The sequence below is a fragment of the Eschrichtius robustus genome, chromosome 13, assembly GCF_028021215.1.
Source record: "Eschrichtius robustus isolate mEscRob2 chromosome 13, mEscRob2.pri, whole genome shotgun sequence".
Taxonomy (NCBI): domain Eukaryota; kingdom Metazoa; phylum Chordata; class Mammalia; order Artiodactyla; family Eschrichtiidae; genus Eschrichtius; species Eschrichtius robustus.
The window spans coordinates 59015043-59039201 of NC_090836.1; the positions used below are offsets into that span (position 1 = coordinate 59015043).

Consider the following 24159-nt stretch of genomic DNA (forward strand, 5'->3'; position numbering starts at 1 on the left):
GTTTCCCTTTTCTCCATATCCTTTATTTGTGGTCTTTTTGGTGATTATCACTTTTTTTTTTTCTTTGAATGTTTGAATTTTATTTTATTTATTTTTTATACAGCAGGTTCTTGTTAGTTATCTATTTCTTACATATTAGTGTATATATGTCAATCCCAACCTCCCAATTCATCCCACCACCACCACCCCCCTGTATTACTTACATTTTTAATTAAAGATATACTAAATTTCAATTAGAGGTTAGTAGAATAAAGATGTAACTTTTTTCCATCCAAGTTCATACCCTCTGCGTTTGATCAACAAACTCTGAATTTTTTATTTTTATTTTTTTTGGCCGCACCGCATGGCTTGCAGAATCTTAGTTCTCCCACCAGAGATTGAAGCTGGGCCATGGCAGTGAAAGTGCCGAGTCCTAACCACTGGACTGCCAGGGAATTCCCAACAAACTGAATATTTTTAGAACCCAGGTTAAAAACTCCTGCTCTTATCAGTCTGGCAAGACATTTTCTTTTTTTATAAATTTATTTATTTATTTTTGGCTGCGTTGGGTCTTCGTTGCTGTGCGTGGGCTTTCTCTAGTTGCGGAGAGTGGGGACTACTCCCCACCTACTCTAGTTGCGGAGAGTGGGGACTACTCTTCGTTGCGGTGCGCAGGCTTCTCATTGCAGTAGCTTCTCTTGTTGCGGAGCACGGGCTCTAGGTGCACGTGCTTCAGTAGTTGTGGCTCGCGGGCTCTAGAGCACAGGCTCAGTAGTTGTGGCACACAGGCTTAGTTGATCCGTGGCATGTGGGATCTTCCGGGACCAGGGCTCGAACCCACGTCCCCTGCATTGGCAGGCGGATTCTTAACCACTGCGCCCCCAGGGAAGTCCTAGTCTGCAAAGACAGTTAATTTAGTGTGTACTGTGCGTTAGTTAAACGTAAATTGTGCTTAATAAATATTAAATACATTTCTCAATGAATGAATATTACTATTAAAGATGTGAATGTTACTGTAACTTTGTGTTATTCATTGCTTTATAACTCTGTGGAGAATAATTTGGAAACATGGTTTCTGACCCCAGGGTCTGTACAAATGGAGTTTTTATTACAGAAATAAATTCTCTTGTTCTTTGTTTCTTATGGGCATTTCTAATTGAGTCTTTATTTACCACCTGGGATATAGTAAAGCTCCTTAAATAATTTTGGAAGTTAGAAAAGAATATGATTATTAGTATCAAGGATATTTGGCTGTTTTAATACTGAATAATTGTTCCAGAATGTCTGGTAAATTTCTACTTGAAATAATTTGTCTAGCTAGTATTTCTTAAAAGGGAATACAAATATCCCTTATCAATGGCACACTGCTATAGATATTCTTAATAGGACGTATGATAAAATGGAACTTGGCTGTTATGCATATTAAGCAAATAGTACATTTTGTCTGTATTGCCTGAAATTTTTGAATTGTGGGGTTTTGTCATTATTCTTAATTCATTAGCAGTGAAACAACTAAAGGTTGTAAAGGTTCTTTATAGTTTTTGTGTCCTCTTACTACAGTGCTACCTGGCTGGAGTTGAGACTAAGTAGACTCATACTCCTACTTCTTTGACTCTAGGTTTACTCTAATCTTCTCTCCTGGAAACATATGTCCTAGGCTTTTTTGTAGGACTTTTTAACTTCCTCCCCACCCTACCCCCCACCTCCCATAGAGGAAGAATATATGTTTGTTATATACAGAATCTGTCATATGCAGAGATGTGTTGGTGACGTATGTCCTTAACAAGCCTCCACTGAACTGACATGCTCTTAAACCATTGCTTTCAATTCCTGTAGTTCAGAGTATTCTGAGCACTTAAGCTAGTGAACTACTCTAGCTTACTCATGTACCTTTCCCCCTACTAGGCTAGGTATATGCCTAAGAATCAGCTGTTTTTATGCCAGTGTTAATACAATTTTTAGTTTAAGTATGATCTAAGCTAATGAAATATGAGTATGGAAAGAACTATTGTTTTAAGCTGCTTGTATATGCTTTGGAAAAGTAAGGTAGATGCCTTGGAAAGACTTTACATAAAATGGTTTAAAAATTACTAAAGGATTAGGTGTGGATAAGCCTAAAGGTTTAGGAAGCTTTTGGTTCAACTGACTAAAATTTTTTTTCTCGTGTCTCTGGAGGAATGGTCATTTGTGTGTTGGTTAATGCAACAGCTAAGTGATTAAGGCCAGAGCCAAATTCTTTTCATCTTTCTGTTCTGCCATTATTAGAGCGTGAGATTCTCCTTAAGCTAACTCTCCACAGGTTTAGTTTGTTTGTTTTGGCCACACGTGGGGCTTGTGGGATCTTAGTTCCCTGACCAGGGATTGAACCCTGGGCCCTCGGCAGTGAGAGCACAGAGTCCTAACCACTGGACCGCCAGGGAATTCCCCAAGCTAGCTCTCTTGCGGTTGAAAGATGGCTATGGTAGGTAGTGCTAAATGTGATAGTCTGATATAACAACATCTAGGGGAACAAAGGGGGCTGTCTCTCTCTCCTTTCCTGAAATCCTACAATCAGATTTCTCCTCTCCTCTTTCTCCTAGTATCTCACTGGCCAGAGTTGGTTCAAATGCCCTTACACAAATCATTTACTGACAGGGGCATGGGGGTGGTTGGGTAGCATTATCATATTTACTTAAATCAATCAACATTTCCTCTTAAGTCATGTGGGAGAGCTTGAACCACTGAACAACTATGGCAGTCACAGGGAGAAGGACTGGACTGTTAGGGAGTCAACCAGGAGTGTCTGCTCTAGAGAGACCATTTAAAAAGTAGAAAACATTTGCAAAAATTCAGAAGGATGTAGAAACTGGACTTCTTTAAGGAATTTTGAAGCTTCCGTCTTAGAGAATTGTATAAAGATAAGGTACATTGAATTTATTCGTTTCTGTGACTGAGATAGACACAGAGACCTCGGCTGACGATAGTAATCTGGTAGCCTTAAAACTTTAACAAAACAATTTAGCTGTTTGCCTAGTGACACAGTGCCTGTTTTTTCTCTGCTTAGGGTCTGAAGCTCAGTGTGAAAGGATATTGTGGGTACTTTATTTCCTGTTAGGGGTCTTTCTGAACTTTGAATCTCCAGCTGATTAATGTCTGTTACTTGTCACCCCATTGCTGATTTCCTTCTTATAGAAGAATAGTGAGACTTCTGAATAGACGTATTATTTGACAGCTGGAATTTCCAGAAATGATTTCATTTTTTTTGAAACCATAATTGGTATGATATATGTATATGATATATTTATGATATTTATATGATATCATACCAGTTACAGTTTCATGAAGAAATATATATATCACATTTTCTTCATGAAACCATAATTGGTACGAGATATATGTGGGTGCATGTGTATATGTATATATACATATACATATATGTATGTAAAGATTGAATTCAAGTTAAGTGAACATGAGCTCAAATTCTGGCCCTGTTACTTCCAGCTTAGTTAACTACCTCTTGACCTTGTGTTATTTCCTTATTGTTAGAGTTTGTTTTCTCATCTGTAAAAAAGGGACAGTAATATCTACCTTATAGAATTATTTTGAGGGTTGAAAGAAATTATACATAAAGTATTTAGTGCAAAGTGCCTAATGCTTGGCAAATGACAGTTAATATTACATTTCTAGGAAGAAATGTTAAGATAGTGGACATATTTTTAAAACCTAAGTATTGAATATATTAGAGGACCTTTTTTTTATTAGAAATTTCTTGTAATAAAGAAGTTTTATTGTAATCTGCTTCTTCTGATTATCTGCTTCTGCACTTACAACGTATGTATTTCAACAAAAGAAATCTTGTGCTTAAAAAACAGTGTAAAAATTAATGTTTAAGGCCCAGCATTATTTCTCAGAGGTAGAGTGAGTAAGAGGCAAGGAAAGGGTGCATTGGCATGCATAGGAACTGTACAGTCTCTTATATACTACCTTCAATTTATAAATTTATTTATTTATTTATTTATTTATTTATTTATTTATTTATTTATTTATTTATTTTTGGCTGTGTTGGATCTTCGTTTCTGTGCGAGGGCTTCCCCTAGTTGTGGCAAGCGGGGGCCACTCTTCATCGCGGTGCGTGGGCCTCTCACTGTCGCGGCCTCTCTTGTTGCAGAGCATGGGCTCCAGACGCGCAGGCTCAGTAGTTGTGGCTCACGGGCCCAGTTGCTCCGTGGCAGGTGGGATCTTCCCAGACCAGGGCTCGAACCCGTGTCCCCTGCATTGGCAGGCAGATTCTCAACCACTGCGCCACCAGGGAAGCCCCACCTTCAACTTATATAATGTTTCTTTTTGCTTAGTACTTACACTGAGATGAAAATATTTTTGAATTTCACTTTCTTATAAAGTCTTAACCCGACAGCCTTAACCTTGGCTGTACATTCGAATCACCTGGAGCACTTTAAAAAGCACCTGCTGACCAGGTTCCATCCCTGACAAATTAATTAAAGTAGGGGCAAGGGAGGGGACATTTAATATTTCTTAAAAAAAACCTTCGGTGATTCTGATGTGCATCCTGTGATTAAAAACAGTGTAAATCCTTTAGCCTATTTCTGTTTTCTATAAATATGCCTATTGTCTCTTCCTCTCTGTGTTAGTGCCCTAGACAGTCATGTATCAGTGCTTTGCAGAGCATCTGTGGCTATTCCCTTGACTTTCACGCCAGAAACAGTGTACCAGTAGTTGCCCCTTTGTGTTTTACAAAAAATAAACTTTGAGGAGTTGGGAGAATGTCTACTTAGTTAGTGTTCACTGTGTTATCTTCTTTAAATGGAGGGATGTAATTATTCTTTTCTGCTTTTTACTTAAGCTTTATTTTTTAATTTAATTTATTTATTTTTGGCTGGGTTGGGTCTTCATTGCGGTGTGCAGGCTTCTCATTGCGGTGGCTTCTCTTGTTGCAGAGCATAGGCTCTAGGCACTTGGGCTTCAGTAGTTGTGGCACACGGGCTCAGTAGTTGTGGCTTGCGGGCTCTAGAGTGCAGACTCAGTAGTTGTGGTGCATGGGCTTAGTTGCTTCGCGGCATGCGGGATCTTCCCGGACCAGGGCTCGAACCCATGCCCCGTACGTTGACAGGTGGATTCTTAACCACTGCACCACCAGGGAATTCCTTAAGCTTTATTTTAATACTCTTATGAAAACTGGAAAAAATTAGTTTTGCGATCTTAAAAATTTATTTTAATATATAACTGACTTATTAGATTTATGTTAAGAGCAAATTTTTAATGAGGTAGTTTGGTGAGCTTAATCAATTGTCATGAATTTAATAATTAAGTCTAAATAGTTGATATGAACTAGTCAGTTTTTAATATTACCCTATCAGTAGAATGAACAACTTATATAAATTATGAGAAAAAATATGTATGTATTATCTATAAAAATTGTTAGCATTAAAGTTTTCAGATTTCTGGTTCCATGTGCTATATTCAGTCGCTGATGTAAAATAACAATATTTAATGAACTTAAAGCCATTTTACGAGGAAGAGTAAGAAAGGAGCTGTTATATATTTTAAGGAATTCGACTTATAGATTATAACTTACACAAGTTCCTTTGTTGAAGTAATAGAACCAGTATGTCCCTTCTAATAGACTGGGAGACTAATTTTTTTTTTTTTTTTTTTTTTTTTGGCTGCGCCGTGTGACATGTGGGATTTTAGTTCTCCCACCAGGGATTGAACCTGTGCCCCCTGCATTGGAAGCGCGGAGTCTTAACCACTGGACCACCAGGGAAGTCCTGAGACTAATATTACTTGGTCTTATTTTAGAGGGACTGCTTTGGCAATAACTGCTTCAATCCTTGGAAAGTTGTGGACTTTTATCTAATTGTAATGAAAGTTTCAACAACATTTCATTAATTTTAATACTTTCTTTAGCTCTAAACTTGCAGAAAATTAGTAAGTATTAATATTAATAGTTTGGCCATTTACACGTTCAGGTTGTTCACATCTGGTAGTCTGCTCTAATTAATTCAAACAACTGTTTACTTAAATGAGGTTTTATGTATTGTAAATTTCACAAACTTATTTGATATTACTATTTTAATATTACTTTTTGTAGATATTACTATCTTAATAAGAAGTAACACACAGAGTCTTCTGTGAATCACACAGAGTTTAAGCAACTTGTATAAACACATATGTAAGTTTCAGGCCGCAGGAAGGCTAGGAGGACCCCCTAATTATCTTAATTTTGGACCCCAATTTCATTTAAGCCTAAAACAAATTAGGAGCTTTTAACTTTTGAAAGCCTGTGGTTCAGAAATTATTGAACTCTTGTCATTTATGTTCAGTAGGACTCTTGTATTTCACTTTATTTGGAACTTTTTAGACTTGGTAGTAGAAAATTTCTGTCTCGAGATGCTGGGCCTTTTAGACAGATAGATCTACTGTCTATTACTCAGTAAATTCCATGTGTCAGGGACCTAGAAGCCTCCTTGAAATACATGTGACAGAACTACACGGATACGTAAGAAATAGTGCATCAGGAACGCTCCCAGTACAGAAAATAGAAGACACACAAAATTAAGTTACAAAACATTAAATTATGACAACCAGAGAGTAAATTGATTTCAAAAGAATAGTGTTGATTTATTTTTATTTGTCTTCCTTTGTAAATATAGGCAACTTTTCATTTTACATGTTAATCATAGACTCTTGAAACATGTATTATTAAAACATTCAGAAAAACTATTTTTAGTTGATGTGGCATTTTTCCCAGACTAAGTTTGGTATAAAACAGAAATTCCTGAGTTTTGTTTATTTTTATTTTGTCTGCCCACGTTTCTTATATGTAACACAAGTCATCAACTCAGAATTTTGAAAACATTTATCTATGTGATCGAACCAAAAATTAGTTCAGAAAATATTTGTAACTACAGCCTACCTACTAACAAGAAAATGTTGCTTAACATAGTTCTGGAATTTGAGAAACCCTAAGATTTTAAAGATAATGCTAAGTGCATTTACTTCAGCTTTTATTGCGCTCCAGTGAAATTGGTCACATCTGGTAGTGTGTTTTAATATCCGAAAATAAAACCTGCCCAACGGGTTCAACTCTCTTAACCTGACCAAATTCACATTGTAGCTTAAAGTTGAGTTTGGTAAAGACTACCAAATTAAAATCTTTTTTTTATGTGGACCATTTTTCGTTTTTTTTTTAAGTCTTTATTGAATTTGTTACAATATTGTTTCTGTTCTATGTTTGGTTTTTTGGCCGCGAGGCATGTGGGATCTTAGCTCCCTGACCAGGGATGGAACCTGCACCCCCTGCATTGGAAGGCGAAGTCTTAACCACTGGACCACCAGGGAAGTCCCTAAAATCTTTTATTTAGATACCATTCCCAACCTCCAAAATATTTGGGCCGTGTTGTAAAGTACTATTGAGCAATAAAGTGGGAGGAAAAAAGAAAACATGGAAAAAAATCAACTGTAATTGTCCACTTTCCTAAATGGATTACTTTGACACAGAACATTTAAAATATAAAATTTTGGAACTGCACACATTAAAAAATTCATCTAAATTAATCACTTTATTTTACAGATTAAGAAACTGAAGCCAGAGAGGCGAAACTGATCAGGCTAATACTAACTAGAATTCAGGTTTTCTGGTTATTGTTCCATTCAAGGTGTATATTTTTGTATGATGATGACATCCAAAATTTAATAGAATTTGGAGAATAAAGTTAATTATTTTTTCTCTCCAATTAAGTATTTTCTAGAAATTTTACTCAATTGATTTCTTATTTTGAGAAATCTTCTTTTGAAAGAAAATTGGGGTTCAGTTAGCATTTATTTAGATAATATTACGTGCTGAATTTTTATTAGCCTCTGATTTAGGGAAACACCTAGGATGAATAAGCCTGCTTATCTTATATTAATTAAGATTTGGTTTATATTTTCCCTCTTACTGGCTTCTTGTCGGATTTTAAGCTGATAGCATGACTAAATCTATTTCACGGGTTTTCAACACAGAAAAGAACGTGTAAAATGTTTATTCTTTTATCATTTATACGGGTATATTCAGTAACTTTATTCTAAAAGTATCTTGAATTTGAGAGAAGTTATTGCATGAGTAGACACTAGTGATACATGTGTTGCATGAATTACTTTGGGTTCTTGAAATTTAATTCTGTTACCAGTCTGTTAAAAAGATTAGAGATAAAGTTTTTTGACTTAGTTATTTGCAAATATTCAGCACAATTTGGAGGCTTTAAAAAATTAGCTTTGTTTACATTGTTTAAAAATCTTTTAAATATTACTTCATCAAGCCTGTCTTTTAAAATATAATTTTGACATACATGTTAATCACCTAGCATTTTATAAATTTTTGTTTTCAAGCAACATACAATATACCAGTGAAATGATCCATTCTCTAATCATCTGAATGGTTACCATATTTAAAGTGTTTTGTAGTTGAGAACAAACTGATACCAACAGAGGTACTACATAGTTCGTTCTAGCCTTTCCTCCTTGCTTACCTGTAACTTTCCTGAAGTGGGAAATCTGGCTCCCACCAACCACCATCTATTTTACTTATTGTTTATCTTCAGTAGACATGTATAGTTGTTTCAGCATTACTAATCCATAGCCTTGTAAGGAATCACTTTACCAACCAGAACACAGTGTTTATATAGAGTTCTTTTTTTCTGTTACAGTTACCAGTCACAATACCATCTTCCAAAGTTATTTAGGCCAGCACCATTTTCCATACCCCCTTCAGTGTGGCTGTGTCATACATTTGTAATACAGTTACTCTTTTTGCCAGTTCTGTATTTCTAACCTCCTAGTTGATTTTTAAGATTTGCATACATTCAGCTTTACTCTTCATGTTGTGAAGTTCTATGGATTTCAGGACATGCATAGCATCTGTGTCCACTCCAGTACCATATAGAATAATTCAATCTCTTTAAAAGTTCTCTCTGTGTCCCCTTTGTAGTCAGTCACTCCTCCAGTTCCCTGGCAACCATTGATCTATTTTCTATCTCTATAGTTTTGCCTTTCCAGAATGTCATGAATGGAAACACTATATGGCCTTTCTGGTCTGGATTCTTTGCCTTAGCAAGTGCATTTAAGATTCATCCATGTTGCATAAATTAATAGCTTGGTTTTTTTTTTAATTGTTGAATAGAATTGTGTTGTGTAGATGTATTGTTTTATGTATCCATTCACCTATTGAAGAACATTTTCCATGGTATAAACATTCACATATAGGTGTTGGTATGAGCATAAGTTTTCAGTACACTTTGGTAAATACCTAGGGGCACAATTACTGGGTTGTATGTTCAGTCTATGTTTAACTTTATAAAAAACTGCCAAACCCTTCCAAATGTATTTGCTTTCATTTTCGGAAGATATTTTAGCTAGATTTAGAATTCTTGGTTGATAGTTTTTTAAATTTTTTTTCTATAGTTTAAAAATGTTGAGGGGAGTTCCCTGATGGCCTACAGGTTAGTATTCTGGGCTTTCACTGCCATGGCCCGGGTTCAATCCCTCCTGGTCTGGGAACTGAGATCCCACACCCCTCACGGCCAGAAAAAAGCTTGATTACCTCTCCCCTGATTTGCATTATTTTTAGTGACAAGTTTGCCATCATTTCTATCTCTGTTTCTCTGTGTATTCTTTTTTCTCCTTCTGGCTGCTTTATGATTTCTCTATCACTGTTTTTCAGTAGTTTGACTGTCAAATGATGAAGTGTGTTTTTTGGTTCTCCTTAGAGGTTGTTGAAATTATTGGATCTGTGAGTTTATAGTTCTCAACAAATTTAGGGAAAGTTTGGCCTTTTTTTTCTGTCCTTCTGCTCTTCTGCTCTTTCTGGGATACTAATTACATTAATTTTAGACTGCTTGATGTTGCCCAACAGTTCACTGTCCCTAGTGATGATATCTCACTGTTCATTGTCCCATGGTTCCTTTTTTTTTTTCTAGCCTCTTTTCTCACAGTGTTTAATTTTGGATTTTTTTTATTGCTACGTCTTCAATTCATTAAGCTTTTCTTTTGGAGTATCTAATCTGCTAGTAATCCTATCCAATGCATGTTTAATTAGAGACATTGAATTTTTATCTCTAGATGATCAGTTTGAGCCTTTAAAAAATCTTTTAACTTTCAAATAATTATAAATTCATAGGATGCAAAAATAGTGCAAGGAGGTCCCATATGCCCATCACCTATTTTCCTCCAGTGATGTCATCTTACATAACTGTAGTGCATTATCAAAACCAGAAATCGGTATAATATAACTTACTAGGCTGCAAATTAATTCACTTTACCCTTTTCTGCATGCATTCACTTTTTTGTATGTTTTTATCATTCTGTGGTATTTTTCACATGTGTAGAGTTGTATAACCACCACCACCAAAAGCAAGATACAGAACTTTTCTGTCACCATAAAAAAAAATTCCTCTTTCTGCCAACTTAGATATATTTGATACCTTGAATTTCTTTTTTTCTTTTATAAAAAATTTTAAAATTTATTTATTTATTTATTTATTTTTGGCTGAGTTGGGTCTTTGTTGCTGCTCAGGGCTTTCTTTAGTTGCAGCGAGCGGGGGCTACTCTTCGTTGCAGTGCGTGGGCTTCTTATTGCGGTGGCTTCTCTTGTTGTTGCGGAGCATGGGCTCTAGGTGCACGGGCTTCAGTAGTTGTGGCACGTGGGCTCAGTAGTTGTGGCTCATGGGCTCTTAGAGCATAGGCTAAGTAGTTGCGGCGCACGGGCTTAGTTGCTCCGTGGCGCGTGGGATCTTCCCAGACCAGGGCTGGAACCTGTGTCCCCTGCATTGGCAGGTGTATTCTTAACCACTGTGCCACCAGGGAAGCCCCGATACCTTGCCTTTCTGGTATTACGTTCATAGTTTTCTTTATTTGCTTGAATGTATGGAATACGTTTAGAATACCTCTTTAAGCCACTAATTCTATCATCTGTATCATTGCTGGTTTATTTCCATTTATTATATTTCACCTTGTTATGGGTTGTATTTCCTGCTTTGCATGACTAGTGTTTCTGATTGGATGCCAAACATTTAATTTTACATTATTTAATGATGGTTTTTGTTGTATTGTTTTAAATATTGTTGGGCTTTGTTTAGGGGTACAGTTATGGTACTTAGAATTCTTTTGATCTTTTTGAGGCTTGGTTTTAAGCTCTGTTAGTGCTGGTCAAGAACATACTTTAGTTTAAAGCTTATATGGTTTCATTACTGAGGTTTTCATTACCTTTTGAACTCTATTCAGTACCCCGTGTGTTAAGAGGTCCTACTCTCTTTGATGGGAACACGAGCTCGGGATTGTTCTGACTACTCCTTTTCAGAGGCTTTTTCTTCATATTCAGTAGTTTTATCACATGCATGTACAGATCATTACTGAGCTAAAACCTTGAGGGGAATCTCTCTCCATATCTTTGGAGCTCTTTGCAGCTTCCTTCTCTCCATTTGCCCTGCAAATTGTAGCTGTCTTGGTGTTTCCCCTAACTCTGAACTCTTTTTCCTTAACTCAGTGAGACTGTTGTGCTCCAGTTGGGTTCCAATGCCTAACCCCCTCCCTGTGTTTCAGCCTTGTAACTCTACAGGCAATAGAGCTTACTTCTTTTGTTTTTTTCTTTTGATGATCTCTGTCCTGAGATGGTGTTCAGTGTCTGAAAATCATTGTTTCATACATTTTTTTTCTAGTTTTCTAGTTATCTAATGTAGGAAGGTAAATATAGTCTCTCTTTTTCTGTCTTGGAAGGTATCCCTGCCTTATAGAAAATTTCATTTTAGTTTTATAAATATTTGTCTTTTCTGACTTTTTAAATATTTTTAGGACTTTGTGGGGAAAGCAGTGCATAAACTTTAATAAATTTAGGCACCTAGGGTGCATGTTCTCCTTCATGTTTTCTTCTTTTCACATATTCTGTGTGTCACACATGTATTCACATCCTTTATCTATTCACTGTCCTTTCATTCCTAATATGATGAGTATCAACACAATCTGTTATTGAACATCTTTGTTTAATATAAGATAGTGGTGACAAATGCTAGCTTTTCATGTTTACCCAGAAGAAAATAGAGTGCCTTCATTTCTTTTTCCCTTTGTTTACTGAAAGGAGACAATGATTTTTAGTTATTGTTCAATATAGAATGTTGATTCCTATATTGGTGAGAACACGTACAGGCATACATCTTGTTTCATTGTGTTGCAGGAAGGGGGACCCCTTCCCTTCCAGGGCCCGAGAGTGGACTCTTGTCTAACGCTCGGAAAGGAATTGTCCGAGGAGTCACGTGCTGACAAAGCAAGAGACTTTATTGGGAAGGGGCGCCCAAGTGGAGAGCAGCAGGGTAAGGGAACCCAGGAGAACTGCTCTACCACGTGGCTCGCAGTCTTGGGATTTTATGGTGATGGGATTAGTTTCCAGGTCGTCTCTGGCCAATCATTCTGACTCAGGGTTCTTCCTGGTGGTGCACGCGTTGTTCAGCCAAGATGGATTCCAGCGAGAAGGATTCTGGGAGGTTGGTAGGACATATGGACTGGTGTCTCCTCTCCTTTTGACCTTTCCCAAATTCTTCTGGCTGGTGGTAGCTTGTTAGTTCTGTGTTCCTTACCAGGACCTCCTGTTGTAAGATAACTCAAGCAAGTGGTTACTGTCGTGTCTGGCCAGGGCAGGCAGTTTCTGTCAGTGGTTCCCTTAACAACTTTGCTTTATTGTGCTTTATTATTCTATTGTGTATTTACAAATGGAAGGTTTGTGGTAATCCTGCATCAAACAAGTCTATGGGTGTTGTTTTTCCAACAGCATTTGCTCACTTCACATCTCCATCACATTTTGGAACTCTTGCAATATTACAGACTTTTTCATTCTTATATTTGTTTTGGTGATCTGTGATCGGTGATCTTTGATGTTAGTATTGCAAAAAGATGATGACTTACTGGAGGCTCCAGTGACAGTTAACATTTTTTAACAAAGTGTTTTTTAGTTAAGGGATGTACATTGTTTTTTTAGACATAATACTATTGTATACTTAATAGACTACAGTATAGTGTAAACATAACATATGCATTGGGAAACGAAAAAGTTTGTATGACTTGCTTTATTGTGGTATTTGCTTTATTGCTGTGATCTGGAACTGAACCTGCAATATTTTGGAGGTATGCCTATAGTGGCTGTTGTTTGAAACCCTAAGCCATGAAATACGTGAAGTTATCCCAAGATGGGGAAACAAAAGAAACAAAACAAGCTTTACTTTTGTACTAAATCCATAGTAGTCCAAAGTTAATATGTTTCTTAATTTGGTAAATGTACAGATTAAATATTTTTAATTATATTATTTAGCATATAAAGTCCTAATTATCTCATATATATATAATGTTATGTTGTTGAAAATAGAATAGCCTTGCCTGATTTTAGATTTCTAACATATCTTTTGATGAAACTGGTACAAATGGAAGATAGTGCATGGACTTTAAACTTATTCTTAAACTTATTTAAGAAGGAAAACATGCTTATTTTCTAAGAAAAAACTGAAATTTTACACTTATTGTCCATTGAATTCAGACTTGTCATGAACATGTTAATAGTAAAGTAAGTACTGTTTTAAACTCTCTTAATATTAAAAAATACATTAAAACAGGGTTAGTGTTGTTTAGGGGATGCATAATAAATAGGTTTGTTCTCATTTTGTGACAGTCATGAACATTTAAGTTGGAGCTGAATGTATGTCACTTAACGATTCTTGAACATCCAATTCAGTAGATAGTTTTTCTTTATGAATAACCTAATTCCTTGCTAGGATTATATTTACAGCAGTAAATATACTTAACGCTTTAAAAAACCTTTCTCCTTTGTTACTTTTGAGAGAGACATTTAATTCCAGTAGTACATATAAATTTGGTAATGCACATTTACATTTTTGCTATAGAGCCAGGCATCTTTGAAGTATTTCAACCAAACATTTACAATGCAAGATGGTGAAAATTAAGTAAAAGTATATAGCACCCACTAACTTGTGATCAGGCATAAGAGAGGAGGTGGAGTGTAGGTTTTCAGTACATGAATTCTTTTTAAAACTTAAATCTAATGATATTAATTTTTAATGTTTTCCTTGAAAAATTTTCTGACCTTCTTACTAGATTGCTTTTTAGATGTAATCCATATGTATGTGTATGTGCGTGTTTGTTGGTTTTAGTAAAATTGATTCATACTTCTTATGAAATTAAATTAGATGTTATTATTATCCTCTCTGAAAGTAAATTTTGTCTAATATTAAATAATTGCTCTAAATTTAAATATAATTTTTAGTGGTTAGCAACTATTGTTAGTTCAGTAGGTATACTAACTTACTACTTCCCTGGGGTAAACATTTTACTAAAAGTTAGGTAAAAGTAAGACTTTTGTCTTAAAAACGACTATTTACAAATTCTTTGTAGGTACCACTTTTGAATTTTTGGTCTTCCATTTTCAATTTATGTTTTTGAGTTAGCATCTCTAGAGACTATTACCTCTGCTTCAGTGATTGATTTTTTTTTTTGTACTTGAGGTTTACAGTGCCTAGTCATTTTGGACTTATTTAGCTCTGTCCAGGTTAAGAAATAAGGCCCATTATTTTTCTGCCCTAATGTAAATAAGCAAATTCTATTAGAGCATGCATGAAATTGGAGGATTGAAGGACAAAGGCTTCCAGAAAGTTGACATGTGTTGCTACTCTTCATTGGAGTAAATTTTAATAGAATATTGAGTTAGATTTGCATCTGTTAATCATCCTAACATTATAGGATGAATTCCTGTCTTATGGCATAGGAATAAACCTCATAAACTGAATGAATAGTGGCTGTATAAATAAGCATTTTGAGGAGAGGGATTTGAAATTAAATGACTGAATCTGAATTAATTGAACATTTCTGAGACTAACAGGAGGATGTTTATTTAAAAGAAAAAAAAAATGTGTCAATTCAGGGCTGAACTTTTTTTCCCACTCCATTTTTATTCACTGTAAGTTTCTTCCTATGTGTGAGGTCTGGCAGACAGTTTTAATTGGAAGGGAAAGGTTTTCATATTTAATAACTTCTATCTCAAATAAAGTATGTCTGCCAGTCTAGCCCTCCCTGGATGGTTAAGAGGAAGATCAATTAGGATATAAAAAGAGTATTTTTTGATTTTGTTTTCTATATATCGTATTGGATATTTTTGCTGCTGTTTATATGTTTACATGTTAGTAATTTTGACGGCTTTTGGATAATTCCACTCTAGAGGGAGAACTGGTGGGCGGTCCTTCCTGTGACACGACCCTTGAGTGACAGTTCTATTTGATTGCCTCCAGTACTGTGAGGAAAGGACACGACTCTATGGTGAGGACTGATGGACATACATTATCTGAGAAAAGAAACTACCAGGTAAGATCAAAAATTTTTTTCCTTTTTTCTGTTGGTCATATAAGTTACATGAACTGTTTAACATGTTGTATTTAATTGGAATCAGGTTGGATACACCTGAGTTTGAAAACTTGGGGTTATAATTTTAAAAATACGTATATTGGGTTTGACAGTTGAAATAGTGGGAACATTTTTCAGAGTAAAGCATGCTTATGATAAATGTATATTTATTCTTATAAATAATGTATATATATTCTTATAATAAATGTATATATATTCTATTAGTGTCAGAACATAAATTTTCTGGTGTGTATATCTGTGTCAAAACTTAGATTATCTAAAACACAATTTATGACTTCATGGCTGGATTCAAAGCTAGTATTCCATAAAACAAAATGTTGATTGCTTTTATACATATTATTTCTGGAAGACTAAATCTGAAGTCTTAGGCTATATTCAGGGTACTAGAGCATCACAGGAATGTAGACAAAGTTGGTTAGAGTATAGAAGAAATAGAAATGAAAATCCCAGGGTACTCAGACCCCAATTCTATTGAATTTGTCATTAGCTTGCTGTCCTTATAATGCTAGATTCTTGTTTTCTCATTTATTAAGTTAGTTAATAATATCCATCCCCTACGAAATATGTAAGGATGCTGAAAGGATGGTTTAAGTGTAATATTCCTGTTTTCTTTCTGAGCTTTTAAAAGAAGGTGAATTTTAAAGATAGTGCTATTAAATAGTGATTTTAAAAACTCTAACATTTGAATTTAATTTTTTCAAAGAAAATCTGCTTTATTCATTTGATAATAATTTAATATCAAATTATGTAATGACTCAGAATACACAGTAGTTCATAGTTAAGTAGGAATAAGCTTTAGGCTTCTTTCACAAATAAATATCCAGCCTCCCTCTCTCTCTTCCACCCACAAGTTTTGTTCCCTCCAGGCTGTGAAGGCAACTAGTGTGATAGCAGCAGCTTTTGTTAACTAACCATTTATCTTCTAATCATTTATTTTAGCCCAGTTAGTCTTTTCTTCCCTCAGATTGGAACAGTGAACATTGGAGAAAATTGTAAATGGGTCTTCATGGTGAGATAACAAAGAGCCTTTGAACACAAGACTTAGGTTCTGGTTTGGGCACTGTCCATAATGAAAAGTAGTGTCATATTTAACCTTTCTAGAATTTGACCTAATTTTATGTCTGAAGTTTCTTGCCAGATTTTTATAATTTTAATGAGCCATAGTAAGCTGTGGCTATGCAGAATCAGTTCTCCCTGTAACCTTTTCTGTTCTGAATTGTTTTTATAGAGTTGATCAACATGGCCTCTGTTCATTACTTATACTTGCTGTAACTCCTCCTGCCTCACAACCACTTCCAACTACCTTGACTCATAAGATTTTAATTGGTTACACTACTTGGGTTGTTGTATCTTTTGGTAGATTCTGCTAAATTATTTTAAGAATATCGTGATTCTAGATTGTGTGGCTTTTCAGTGTTTATAATCCAGTTTGTAAAGTGTAAGTATAGAACTTTTGTATGATCACACAGTATGATTAATTTACTTTATGGAATCATATTAATAAAGAACTCCAAATTTTACACTTAAAGGAATAAAAGGAGATTATATTTTATACATGAAGAGATTTCCTAATTCCTGTTCATTCTACTCTAAAAAAATGGTTTAGAGTCACACTGTTTCAGTCACATTATTTACAAATAATCCAGGTTTTTTAGCTTACCTGAAAATGCATTCTTGGTTAGGGTTTTTCTGCCTGAAAATATTTTCCCTTTTCTCTTTTCTTGTTACTTAGTGACAGTTAATGCATGTTGAAATATTCTTGGAAACACTTGTTTAAATTGCCATTGTAAAATTATTTTTAAAAGCCTCTTTTGAAAAATACATGTATAGAAATATAATTTCCTGTCTGATAATTACGATGAGTATATTAAGAGCATATGGGATATTCAAAGGAATAGTAGATAAATTACTAATATTTATATTGGTAGCACTAAGAGTGTGTATATGCTGAGATGAAATGGTCTGGATTTTTAACAATTCCATTTCGGAGGAATTTTATTTGTTGTTTTTCATGGATAAAGTAGGACTTCTTTGTAGCCGTGTTTATACTCATTAATTTATCTTTGAGGCCTTTTGTATTTGGAGGGTACTTGATGTCTTATAGTGTTATTTAAGCATTCTGATAATAATAAGCTAATAGTCCAGAGTTTAATAAAAAGGATAATATTTCCCCAGTTCTCCTTTCGTTGTGGACTTAATTAAAGACTTAGGAACTCATTTGGGAAGGTGCATTCCCTCAGCTTTGTGCTAAAACCTAATGACTTTTAAATGGGTGTTGGTTGAAGTATTGATTTTTCTATTGGTATCTACTTTGTGTGTTTCATTTCTCACTACGAATTTAAGCCCAGTAAAAGTTTTTTGAGTTATGACTAGAGTAGTTGAAGTTTATTTGCATAGACAGACTGGTATATTAGTTCAGATGAGATAATTTAATTATGTAAATGGTTTATAGTTTATTCTTTTAGAAAGATTGTCGAGCTTCTTCCAAGGAAATGTAACTCCAGTTTTTGGCTAGAATTTTCTTTTCTTTCTCTAATTTACACTAATTTATTCCAACTATGAGCATGCACAAATCTAACCATATTAATTACCAGGTTAACTTACCAGTGCCTTCTTCCCCTCTCTTATATAATGCAGACGAGCTCTTAAACATTACATATAATCTTTGCACATTCTAACCCCACATACTTTTATTTCCATTGTCTCCTCTGTTTGCTTATAGTTAGTTTTTCCATTGAGTAATATAAAACTGCTTTTAAATCTCCATGCTATGCACTTTTACACTTTAAGCCTTTACTTGTTTGGGTTCCTCTTCATGTAATGCCTCACCTTTCTTCCATGATTCAAGAATTAGGTATCAGTACTTTCAGAAGCCATTCTGTGATGGGCTTCAGCATTCCTTCCCCTTGCTTTTGTAGCTTTTGTGCATACTTCTAGTTTAGTGTGTACCATGATACAATGTAGTTTTGTTTGTTTTTCCTTGTCTTGCTGTAGCCCCGTGCTGTCCAATGTGCTGTCCAGTACCGTAGGCACTAGCCATAAGTGGTATTTAAATTCATTTAAACAAAATAAAATAATTTAATTTCTCAGTCACATCGACCACATTTCAAATGCTCAATAGTTACATGCTGTTAATGGCCACCATATTGAACAGTGCAGATACAGAACTTTTCCATTATGGCACAGAGTTGTATTAGACAGTGCTACTGTATGTTACAAGTGTCTTGAAAACTGGAGCCATATTTATTTTGGTACTGCCTGTACCTAGCATGGTTTCAGTTACATAATAGGTGTTCAAATGCATGTTGTTTCAATAAAATTAAATAAAACAAAGAAAGAGGTGACAGGAAGAAAGTGCAAAGTGTGCTGAGGGAAATGCCATTTATATATATATATCTCCAAGATTTTTAGAATGCTACTTTGAGGTCATTGATCACATCATATGCTAGCTAGTTCAGTGTATGTTATTTATAAACTAGATCTAATGCATCCTAGTCTGTATGTTCCTTAAGAATACCTCATTATCTAGAATACCACATTAACTTTGTGGAATGTATCCTGTCAGAGAATGATGGCAGTGAATGTATTGCTATTTCCTCCTCTCTCCCCCTGCCATTAACTATTTTATTTCCTTTCTATTAGTTTTTTAAATTACAGAGCTATAGAATGTGAAAGTTTACCTTCACAATTTTACTTTTAACAGTTTAGTGTGTATCTTTTCTAGTGATTATATAGGTGCAAATGTGATTTGTTGTCTTTGTTTTTAACAAATACGCGTTTTTCTACAGCTTGCATATTGTACTTAATGGAGATATTTCCGTGTCCCACCCTTCCATTGCCTCCTTCCCTAGAAGTATTCAGTTGTTTGAGTTTTGTTTCATTCTTTTTGTTTTTATATTTTTATTACATATATATTTCAGTATATAGGTGCATCTTTATGTATTATGTGGCAATTTTTTGAAAAGTGGTACCCTATATTCTGTTATTTTGAATAGGAAAAAAAATAATGACTTTCCAGCCCACCCCGAACCGTAAACAATTTCCCAGATATTGCTAAAACACTCAACACCTATCTGACATTTCAGATATCTGACAATTCTGCATAATGTAAAGCATTTAAAACACAAGTTACCTAATTATTTAACAATCAATGACGCACATACAAACTCATCTGGTAGGTGTGCTTCCATTCAGTATGCAAGAGTATTGTACAATACTGTATACAAATTACATTTTTTTCTTTTGCACTGCAGTAAAAATTTAATGTAAACAAGCAATGAAGTACCCCATTTCTTTTATTATAAGTGATAACACATTATTGAAAATTTTTATCTTTCTGCTATCAGGATGTATTTTACAACTGATGGTATCTTAGAGTCATAGTTGTAACATAGTAGCTTATAACCTTTTCTTGATAGCTTCTAGTATGATTGAAAACAACACCAGCATCAAAGCACTTGGAATCTGATATATTACATATGTTAAAGATGCATAATATAAAGAACACTTAAAATGGAAAAGAATTTTTTAAAAATGAGTACTTAGCAATTCAAGAGTTGTCAGAATAGATCTAGTGTGTAGAGCAGAAAGACGAGGCTTTAGACATCCTTGCTGTTTGGCACTGGGTTAAGGTGAGCAAGAGTGAGCTGAGGAAGGAATTTGTTCAAAAATAAGTACCCGAAATCAGTGAACTGGTCCACAGTTCATTGCTCTTGAAACTCTTGGAAACAAATGGCTGTAGCCACAGGATGAAGGAAGGGGAATAAAAAAACTCGAATTGCGTGACTGTTAAGTTGTCTTCACTTGAAGTTATACAATTCCTGCTAAAATGAGATCGCTTTTGTAATTGCACTTTAAATGTGATGCTTCTGCTCATGTCACTATCATATTATCGGCAACAAAAGTTATTTTGACTCCATGACCTAAATATTTGTTTCAAATAAATTTTGACATTTATTTGTCATTCATGGCTCATCTTTTTCTTCTTCCTCTGGCCAACCAAAAACATCAAATTAAATGAATTCCCAAGTTCCTCATTGGTTGGCTTATTACGTGATGCTGACAATGTTGGTCTTTCTTAGAATGCATTATATGTTCTGATACTTTTTTACTCATCTTATGAAATCATCAAATGAGGTGACATTTGTTTTCCAAAAAGCAAGTTTCACTAAGATACATGGTTCTATGGCACCCTTAGTATCTTAGTAATTTTTTCACAGTGCCCCTGGGCCAACAGAAATGTTAACAGTTTTGTTAAATTAAGTAATTAGGTCTAAACCACTTAGTAGTTCAGGTGGTATCTGATATCTGACAGATATCTGATATCTGACGTGTTTCCTGAGAAGATTTAAAATATCTGGTGGGCATCCTTTTGTGTTCACTGTGGTGCTCCTTTGGGAACTTAGCTCTAGGCTTTTACACATGAAATATTGTGTTCTCTTTCAGAAATACATTTTATATTTAAGTAATTTGCCCCAATCATGAATATGGAATGTGTTCATCATTAAATAGAAAGTTAAAACATTAGTGTAGATACTTCTATCAATCAGAAAATATAGAAGCAAAGTTACTGTTTTTTTAATTGAAGTATAGTTGATTTACAATGTTGTGTTAATTACTGCTGTACAGCAAAGTGATTCAGTTATACATATATATACTTTTTAAAAAATATTCTTTTCCGTTGTAGTTCATCATAGGATATTGAATATTGTTCTCTGTGCTATACAGTAGGACCTTGTTGTTTATCCATCCTATTGGATATATACCTATATATCAATATATATGTAGATATATATAAAAGCTTACGTCTACTAACCCCAACCTCCCACTCCATCGCTCCCCCAACCCCTGCCCCTTTGGTAACCACCAGTCTGTTCTCTGTGCCTGTGATTCTTTTTCATAGATAGGTTCATTTGTGTCATATTTTAGATTCCACATTTAAGTGATATCATATGGTATTTGTCTTTCTCTTTCTGCCTGACTTAGTATGATGATCTCTAGTTGCATCCAGGTTGCTACAGATGGCATTATTTCAGTCTTTTTTATGGCTGAGTAGTATTCCATTGCATATATGTACCACATCTTCTTTATCCGTTCATCTGTTGATGGACAGTTGTTTCCATGTCTTGGCTGTTGTAAATAGTGCTACTATGAACATGGGGATGCATGTATCTTCTTGAATTACAATTTTGTCAGGGTGTATGCCCAGGAGTAGGATTCCTGGATGATACGGCAACTCTACTTTTAGTTTTTTGAGGAACCTCCATAATGTTTTCCATAGTGGCTGCACCAATTTATATTCCCACCACAGTGTGAGAGTGTTCCCTTTTCTCCACACCCTCTCCAGCATTTATTGTTTCTAGATTTTTTGATGATGACTATTCTGATTGGTGTGAGGTAGTACCTCATTGTAGTTTTGATTTGCATTTCTCTAGTAATCAGCAATGATGAGTATCTTTTCATGTGCATATTGGCCATCTGTATGTCTTCTTTGGAGAAATGTCTGTTTAGGTCTTCTGCCCATTTTTCGATTTGATTTTGTTGTTGTTATTGAATTGTATGAGCTGTTTGTATATTTTGGAAATTAAGCCCTTGTCGGTTGCATCATTTACAAATATTTTCTCACAGTCCCTAGGTTGTCTTTTCATTTTGTTTATGGTTTCCTTTGCTGTGCAAAAGCTTATAAGCTTGATTAGGTTCAATTTGTTTATTTTTGCTTTTATTTCTACTGCTTTGGGAGACTGACCTAAGAAAACACTGGTGCATAGTTACCTTTTAAAATATAATCTCAGGCCTTACTTAGCTTCTGGGATGATTGCACTGATGGTGACAGCTTAGTTTTTTGTTTTTTGTTTTTTTAGTCTTTCTGAATTCCCATATAAAAATAGAACAACTAGATAGAAAACCAAAACCCATGAAAACATTTGTAACAAAAACTGGGGATGAAATATGTCCATGAACCTCAAAATATAAGCAGGTGAAAGTCTAACAAAAGACCCACATTTATCAGTTTTTATGCATAAGAACATAGAAGCATTGGGGTGTCTGGACCTGAGCATAGAAGCACCTCAAAGTGGTGAAGAGCCATTTTGAAAGTGGTAAGTGTGATTAGCCAATTTGAAATTGGGGAGGTTTTGCCCACTTTATTAGATCAGGGTAAGGGACCTGTGGTGAGGCCTAAAGTGACTTGAGCCGCCTAGCTCTGAACTCTCAAGACTGACCCACCAGTGCTCCCTTCCAGGGCCCTGTTGAGAAGTTTCTGGGAGTGGAATCAAAATTGAGCAGGATAGGGACAACAGAGACAGAGGAAAGAGAAGGAGCAGATTAAAGTGGGAGAAGGGAACAGAGCCAAGAAGACCTCAGAAAACTTGCCATTGTACTTTTAGAGACTGCATGAAAACAACAGAAGAGGAAGCTTTATGAAGTTAGAGAAGTTTTCTGAACCATGTTGTAGTCTCAAATTTTATAAAAATTAAATTCACAAAAGGTCTTCTAGGAATATGTTTAGGTGTGTTTATACCAATTTTGAGTCCCATCAACAGTGTTCATATTGACCTGACATTTAATAATGTCAAATTTTAAATTTTTCAAATTTATTGAGGTTGTTTGAGACATATTTCCCTATTGAAATTAAGTAAAAGAAGGTATTCTCATGTCTTTTTAAAGATTTTTAATTTTGTCTTTCATGTTTAAATCCTTCTGAGAATGATTTTTGTATATGGTTTAAGGAGACCAAATTCCTTTTCTTGGCATAAAGATAATCAATTATATTAGCATCATGTATTGATTTTCTTCTTTCTTCCTCCTAATTAGCAGTGCTCTGTTATAAATCAGTTTGTTTATATTTGTGGGTCTGTTTCCTATATCTCTATTTTATTACTTTGATGTGTTTGTCTCTGCCTGCACCAGTGTCCCACTTCCTTAACTACTATAGCTTTGTGTTAAATCTTCGTGTCTGTCTCTCCACCTTGGTCTTTATTATTGTCTTCACTTTCTTGGCCTTTTGTTCAGTGACAAATTTAGAATTTGAAGAAAAAAAAAGGCATTGTGTTTACAAGTGGAATTTTATTGACTTCATTTTTATTTGGGGAAGAAATGATACGTTTATGTTATTCTTCCTCTCCCTGAATTCATACACTGAGGTCTTCTGTATTTTCTCTCAATGAAGTTGTATTTTTTTTAATAATGGAATTATAAATCTTTAGTCAGAGTTATACATAAGTACTTTTTGTTGCTTTTTTTTGGTAAATTGGATTTTTAAAATTATATTTTATAGATGTACTGTTATATTGACATACAGTTGACTTTTAAACTTGATTACTGTTTTTTTGGCTGCATCGGGTCTTAGTTGCGTCACACGGGGTCTTCATTGAGGCATGCGGGATCTTCCATTTTGGTGTGGGCTCTTTGTCAGGGGGCGCGGGCTTCTCTCTAGTTGTGGTGCGTGGGCTCCAGGGTGTGCGGGGTCCAGAGTACATGGGCTCTGTAGTTTGTGGCTCGCAGGCTCTCTGGTTGAGGAGCATGAGCTCAGTAGTTGTGCTCGGGCTTAGTTGCCTCACGGCATGTGGGATCTTAGTTCCCCGAGCAGGGATCGAACCCACGTCCCCTGCATTGGAACGCGGATTCTTTACCACTGGACCACCAAGGAAGTCCCTAAATTTTTATTCTTATAATTTATCTGTAGGTTCTTTGTGGGGTGGGTTCTTTCATGTAAATAAATATATCATCTGGAAA

General features: G+C 35.1%; 1 protein-coding gene across 7 annotated transcripts in view; it reads left to right on the plus strand.

Annotated features, from left to right (window-relative positions):
- CNOT2 (CCR4-NOT transcription complex subunit 2) overlaps nucleotides 1–24159 on the plus strand; it is a 113438-nt gene that overhangs the window by 26897 nt on the left and 62382 nt on the right. For 4 of the 7 annotated variants that reach the window (XM_068561082.1, XM_068561080.1, XM_068561079.1 and 1 more), the window contains one exon: nucleotides 15224–15366. Coding sequence is in view for 6 of the 7 variants with exons in the window: in XM_068561080.1 (XP_068417181.1) it covers nucleotides 15319–15366 (48 nt within the window). In the remaining variant the exon portion in view is untranslated. The remainder of the gene's footprint in view (nucleotides 1–15223; nucleotides 15367–24159) is intronic. The other 3 variants (XM_068561083.1, XM_068561077.1, XM_068561078.1) reach the window with 1 other exon arrangement.